This window comes from Saccostrea cucullata, unplaced genomic scaffold (assembly GCF_032062105.1).
Source record: "Saccostrea cucullata isolate Sc308-1 unplaced genomic scaffold, CSIRO_AGI_Scuc_v1 ctg797, whole genome shotgun sequence".
NCBI lineage: Eukaryota > Metazoa > Mollusca > Bivalvia > Ostreida > Ostreidae > Saccostrea > Saccostrea cuccullata.
Window position 1 is genome coordinate 128,033 of NW_026941714.1, and position 7,375 is coordinate 135,407.

General features: G+C 32.9%; 1 protein-coding gene across 1 annotated transcript; it reads left to right on the forward strand.

Annotated features, from left to right (window-relative positions):
- The first annotated feature begins 550 nt into the window (after nucleotides 1-550).
- LOC134258287 (uncharacterized) lies at nucleotides 551-2,561 on the forward strand. The gene is made up of 4 exons (XM_062740813.1): nucleotides 551-1,029; nucleotides 1,649-1,804; nucleotides 1,983-2,100; nucleotides 2,418-2,561. Exons 1-4 carry the CDS (start codon nucleotides 872-874, stop codon nucleotides 2,526-2,528), a joined length of 543 nt encoding a protein of 180 aa, XP_062596797.1. The 5' UTR covers nucleotides 551-871; the 3' UTR covers nucleotides 2,529-2,561.
- Nucleotides 2,562-7,375: the final 4,814 nt, after the last annotated feature.

Here is a 7,375-nt window from a genome sequence, read left to right on the forward strand (position 1 = left end):
AGCAAATACAATAAATAGTCATATTAAGTAATGATAAAATGTATAGATAAGTTTATGAGAGTAATTACGAAAGCTCAGTATAGCAATTCTTCCTAAAATAAAAATAAAACATTATAAGGTCAAATTATCATTTTTCAGTATTCTATCTTCATACAATGGTAGAATCTAAATGAAAATGTAAAAGCCACTTAGGGCATTTTTGGCCATGATAATTGCTGGAAAATCAAAACCGCTCGGTTTAGGTTGAAATGCAGTACTTATCACTTAAACTGTTGGTGACCATGTATCTATTGAATATGACGTAAGTTTCCCTTCATTCAATGCATTATGACGTCATAAAATGTGCCATTTTTCTTCATATCCTGTAAATTGGTTTGAAAGTGGCCTAAAATAGGCTTTTTTCATAAACATTCTATCCTGTCCGGTTTTAACCTTTAGTTTTTACAAAGTCACGTGATACCGGACACAGCGTCTTTAGATACAATGGCTACTACACCGTTTTCAGCGTATGAAGTTGACGAGTTACAGATATTCTTGAAAAGGAAGGGGATTTCTGTTTCAAAATTGAAACGTATGGATTTATTGAGGCTGTGTGATGCAGTTGTAAAGCTCGATTTGCCAGATGACCCCGATATGTGCTCCGATCAGCCTCTGTATGTGCATGATATTCTTAGTGAATTCTCAGTAGAAGATCCCTTCCGGATGCAGGGGCTGTCAAATGATCTAACAAAGCTACCAACATTTTTGCTCTATGATGTATTTAATTATCTATTATATAAGACTATAAACTATGACCAAGGTAAATTAAAAGCTTACAAGTCTTGTGAGGATTACAGATTTTTTTTTCGATGGCTATGTAGAGCAGTTGGAAATGAAAGAACTTGATGATCAAGACCTTTACCATATCAAGTCTTCTGTTAAGCCAACACAGAAGGATAAGACTTATCTAAATAAGACTGCATACGATGTTTGGGTCATCATGGCAAAAAACGGAAATGTAAAATGTGCGTACTGCACATGCATTGGTGGGTATGTATATATATAAAACATATGAACAGGTTAAATTAATAATTATTTAAACACAATAAGTAAGTTTAATTAATCTTTTTTTGGTTGCATAATGATTGTTGAGTAATGAAATTTAAGTGACTCCAGGCATACAGTATAGGTTCTTAAACCAAATCCCATACATGTATATTCAAATTAGTCACATGTGTATTACACAGGCACGTAGCATCCGGGGGGGGGGGGGGGGGGCTGGCCCCCCACTTTTTTCCCCAACTTTACTTATACTATAGGAAATGTTCTTTGAAAGGTTGGTTGCCCCCCCCCCCCCCACACTTTTCTATGGTGAGGAAAATTTAGTATAAAAAATTGGTACCGAAGGAAGTTGTCATTGGAAAAAAAGCTACCCTAACCCACCCCCCCCCCCCTCGAATTTGCCAATTTTCATTTTTTTTTTCTGCTTGTCAACTTTTTCAGGTGAGTAAAAAAAATTTTTCTCTGGCTGGCCCCTCCACTTTCAAAATCGATGCTACGTGGTTGTTACATGTGATGTATGTATACAATTATAATACAGTGTTATGGCTGAGAAAAATGTAGTCCAACAGAATGTGTAAAAGCTAAATTTCAAACTTTTTCTCTACAGAGCTGATGGTGGATGTCGTCACATTGGAGCAACTTTATACGAAATAGAAGCCTTCGAAGTCAAGTCAGTCGCGGATGGGGGCAATTTATGGGCTAAACGACCACGAAAACATGATTGCCCAGTTCCCATCAAGCAACTAAAGATCATGAAAGCAAGGTTCATGTATAAATTGATAAATTATTAAATTTTGTATAAATCCTTGTATAATTTTAACGTCTTCATATAAGTGATTTCTGCAGCTGTTGATTATTTGAATAAGCTCCATAAATAGATAGTCTACATTTAAACCTCCCAAACACAAAGTAATTACTGCTCTCTACAAATTTAACTACAGGTATACAGGTGTGGAATATAACCAATCTGATGCACACAATTTTGACCCTCGCAGTGTGGATCAAAGGCAGAATTACTCAGAAATGGAAATCACTAAAATAGCTAGAAGTCTTCGAGAGGTATTTTCTTTTAATTGTATAGTTTTTGCTTATAGTGTTTTGTATTTTTCAAACTGAATGAAATTGAAAAGTCAAGCAATTTTCTATTCTTGAATGAAAATGAATCATTCATTTATGTTGTACAATATAAGGTATTTTGCAAGATGAATACTATAAAGGATAAAGAAGTTCAAATATTTTTGTCTGTGTGACTTTTGATGGCAAGTGAGGCATCAATTAAGAAAAAAACTGTTCTTTCAGTTTCATTAAAAAATGTATATTGATATGTTCTCTTTAAAACTTTTAATGAACAATTTATTTTTGTTTCCCAATTTCAGATATCCCCCAATATACAAGCCCTAGATATTCTTGAGGTACAAAAACCAATAGAGAATGTTACAGGTGACTGTGATCAACCATGTCAAAAATGTACTGTTTTTACCATCTAAAACATGCTGAGAAATGTTAAATCTACTGCTGCAAATGACCCTGTGAATTTATGTTATCTTTCTAATGATAATATTGCACACATTGAGTCATGCACAGCTGAATAGTATGACAGCAAGACTTGGCATGAGCTCAGGAAAGACAGACTGACTGCATCTAATTTTTGTAAAGTTTGTAAAGCAGTTGATGCTAACAAATGTCAACCTTCACTTCTTAAGACTATTTTAGGTGAATATGGTGAAATCACTGCTTTATCTTTACTGTGAGGTAAAAAGAAAGAGGTAGCAGCCCTTCAGCTTTTTATAAAAGTATGTTGTAAATCACATCTTCATCCCCGTTTGTCACATAAAGGTTTAAGAATACATCCTACCATGAATTCCATTGGTTGTTCTTTTGATGGTCTTTTCACATGTAAATTCCATGATAGTAATATTCTTGAGGTAAAATGCCCATTTAGCTTAAGAAATGAAGATCCAAAAGAAGTGTGTCTCAGAAAAGGTTGTGTCATCAATAAGAAAGGTGAAATCATTGTTACTGAAAACTCTGAATACTATCATCAAATTCAAGGTCAAATGGGTATATATGGCATTCATCAATCCATTCTCATTCTTTACACAAAAAGGGAATCTGTGTTGCTCAGGCCGAGTTTGATCCTTACTTTTTTGATACAATGCTCAACAAACTTGAAACATTTTTTAAACATCATATAATGAGGTGTTTTATGCAAAAGTAATAATTGCTGGTATGTACATGATGAATACATGCAAGTTGGTGCAAGTTGATACTTGAGATAGAAATATTTTTTTTAAACATTCATGGCTTAGTATATATATATATATTTATATTTTGAACATTGTATATGTTGAAATCAATAAATACTGAAATATCAACACTAAGATTATCATTATGTTATTTATTATGAGGAATTCAGATATTAATGAATATATTATACACATGTCATATATCAATGTATAGTGCCCAGCTACCTATAGCCCTTTACACACAAAAAGCTGTTTTGATAATTGTGACATATTAAGATATTTCTATTATTCATATTTCACTCTGATTTATATTCAATATGTGTGGTCATGCAATGGATTTTGATATAACTATTTGTATTGTAAAATATCAATTCTTTATCATTCAGCATCAAATGTGCTTTCAATACATGGTTATAAAGTGTCTTGAGATATAGTTGCTATAAGGTAAAAAAAAATTGAAAATGTGAAATAAAAGTCTTATCATTTGTGCATACATTTTTGAAAAGCTAGTGCATAGATTCTTGAGTTAAAATTTTTAACAATTCTTTTTGTGAAAAGGGCTACATATATACTCACTTTACAAGTTGAGAGTCAAGGTTGCATAACATTGCACACACTCTTAGAATTTGATTGTAAACAGGCTTCATATGGAGTGCAATAACACCCTGCAAAAGTGTATAGTTTTTTAAACGTCCAATCGCTCTCTCTACATGGATTCTAGCTCGTGCAATTCTCCTAGTTTTAGTTGTTGCATTGCTGCCTAACTGCTTTCCAAAAGGAAATGAAGGAATGTTTAACGTGGCACCCTTCATTGCTAATTCACCTCTAATGAGAAACCCACGATCAGCCATAATGCCATCGCCAAATTCAATATTATCCAAAAAAACCATAATCATGAACAATTTTCTTGTCAGATATACTACCAGTATGTAAATCAGAGACAAAACAGAAAGAACAACCTGTGGGAGTTATAGCTACAAGACACTTAAATGTATTGTGACAATAAGCGTTTTTATCATATACCCATCAATTTCCTTGTTTTTGTTACTGTTAATTTTACAGATTTTGATCCGATTTTCCGGATCACCACACTGTGGTTTTCTGAATCCATATCACCACTCTCTGAAACTGATGACGTAGTACGCAAAAACATGACGTTATTTTTCTTGCGCGTTAAAAAGTCCCTTGCTATTATGCTTTGTTTTTGGATAAATATTATACAATTGATCTCTAAAGTTTTATCCTGCTATATTTAGCTAGTTTTAAGGGGGTATATCATAAATTTATCATTATAACAGTAACTTGATCCGAAGAGCCGTATCACGTCTCGTTCACAGGCGCGGATCATCAGATCAAACTCGACGCTTCGCGTCTCGTTAGATCTGATGATCAGCGCCTGTCAACGAGACGTGATACGACCCTTCGGATCAAGTTACTGTTATAATAATATATATGGGTCCTCTTCTAGGAGTCTGTAAAGATGGGAGATTCTGTTATTTAGAAATCAATAACATTACAATGGAAAAACTACTGATTACAAGCTGGTTAAAGCTTTAAAATTTATAAGTACTAAAGAAATAATGTTGAAAAACGTTTTCTATGAAAGTAAAGTTAATACTAAACTGACTTAGATAACAAATAAGCAGACAGTTAATTACATGTACCTTGGAATCCTGACGTTCATTTGTTTCAGTACTGTTCCAGTATACCATTGAGGATGCCTTTAACTTCAACACATTGAAGATGATTGTAAACACAGCCAGTGATAGTCTTGTGGATTAAAGCATAATTTTACATTAATTAACTAATTAAAGCATATACTGAGTATGAATGTACTTAGGGCAGAACTGCATGATTGTTTTAGATAAATTATGCACATTAGTCACCAGACAGTTTCAAGGTAATTGTGGAATAAAAATTCAGAAGTAACTTTTTATCAATATATAAGAAAACTATTCATCAACCCGTATAAAATTTACAGGACTTGTCATCTTTGAATATGTCATCTGTCAATAGTCTTCTCTTTGTGTACCCTCTATCAAGGAAGCTGTTATCCTTAATGTCAGATATCCCCTTCATGTCAAGGTTGGTTTGAGTTGTAACTGACACACCAGCCATGTGCACAGGTCTAGCATACAAGTGGTCATCCACTAAAATTAAATAAACACCATAAGCTTTAAATGTCCTTTTTTCCTCAATACTTAAAAATTAGACATTTAAAAAATAACTGATTATTATTTACAGGACTCTTATACAAAAGCTTTCAGTATCATGTACATATAGATTTAATAGTCATGTTTTTAAGTTTAGAGTGATTGTAATTCAATGTATTGATTATTTCAAGAAATCACTGCAGCTATTTTTTTGTCATCTCGCCCAAGCAAAACTATTAGCTTCGTTTGATTAACAGCAAAGAGATAAACACAATTTGAATTGAAAAAGGTCATTTATTAACATAATGACGAAACTACTAATGCAGTATAATACTAATTGTAAGAAAAGTTAATAACACTCCATAAGCAAAATTAACTTAATGTACTTTGTAAAACTTTACAATATATACACTCTGAGGAACATCTGACTAGTTCAATGATTATTGCAAAATCAAAGGCGGGGACCAATAAACCAGCCAAAGTATTACTAATAAGTATGACTGATTAGTAATACCCCCCACCCAATAGTTTTGTGGGCAACAGGGCGAGATTAGCAAAATAAAAGAAAAATTGACTAGAACATGTTTATAATGACTTAGATTTTATGGCAAAAACAATTTCTAAATTACATTGATGTAATGTCTAAAGCATGGGTGTTACGTGAACCCACATCAAAGCATGTTTAATAAATACCTAATTCAACAATGAACAATGAAAAAGCAATGTAATGCACACACAAGATACCAAATGACACAATATAAAACATGCTCTTTTCAAAATTAAGAAATTCGACAATCCAACCTTGTAATTATTAAAAAAAAATTTACTTTGGATAAAGGCCCCTGACCTCATATCCAACATCATAATTAGTCAAACAAGCACAGTGAAACTTGGCTCCTATCTTCATACCATGTTGAACCATTCTTCTACAAACATCATGTGTGTAACAACACTTTTGTTTTTTGCCTTTTAACTTCCAAACATTATACAATGTACCAATATATATAAGCTAAAGTTTTTTTCTTATATTCAACCAGATATCTTAAAAAGGTTTTGCCAACATATGCAATTTAGCAATATTTCTATTCAATCACTAAATGTAAAACTTTGGATAAAGGCCCCTGTCCTCATATCCAACTTGTACATATTCAGAACCAACATTTGTACATAAGTTCATGTGCACTAAATAAATTTACAAATTCAGTATTAATTACAAATCTTCTTAATGTAAAAGTCATCAATCTTTACGAAAAAGTTATTTACATTCTTGCCTAGTTTTTCATTAATCTAAGAATTGGTACAGAAGAAACAATGTAATCATTTACTAACTCGTATTTGCTTTGCATTGTTTACCATAATAAAGCTTATTGTTATAGCTTTAACAAAGGAATTCGAATATATCTTCTGAACGCTTCCGATTTCCATCTTCCTAGTAGCTGAATCTGGTCATCAGAAACTCCTTTTGATTTAGCCCATGATGCAGCACCAATTCTAAAAGAATGACCTTTATAAATTTTCGTATCATAACCCAAAAATGTAAGAGAAAATTTCAACTGTTCATTGAACATATGGCGTGTAATAGGCGATTGATCCCTAAGCATGAAAAGAGGCCCATCCTCCTCACCTCTCACATGCAAATAATCAAACATTGCTAGCACTGCACAAGTTTCTGGTTTTTCAGTGTCTGTGGCAATTTGAAATGTCACAGGGGGCTTGCCTTGATGATGCTTGAAGTTTGTTAATGTTAATGTCATTTTTTTTGGTTTGGCATTTGGATATTTTTCCAATTGTATAGCTGCTAATGGTAGGATGGTAGAAGATTTGGTTGTGCTCGTGATTTCGCCAATGCGCAAGAATGCATGAAACGCTAGTAAAAACATTGCTTTAAACAAACATTTCTCATAAAATGAAGATGTACATAAATGCAGAGAATTT

What these genes read in the sequence shown, in the direction of transcription:
- LOC134258287 (XM_062740813.1), top strand. Translation starts at nt 872, where the DNA reads ATGAAAGAACTTGATGATCAAGACCTTTACCATATCAAGTCTTCTGTT. An exon ending in TACTGCACATGCATTGGTGG is followed by an intron (nt 1,030 to 1,648) that starts GTATGTATATAT and finishes TTTTCTCTACAG; the next exon opens with AGCTGATGGTGGATGTCGTC. An exon ending in TAGCTAGAAGTCTTCGAGAG is followed by an intron (nt 2,101 to 2,417) that starts GTATTTTCTTTT and finishes TCCCAATTTCAG; the next exon opens with ATATCCCCCAATATACAAGC.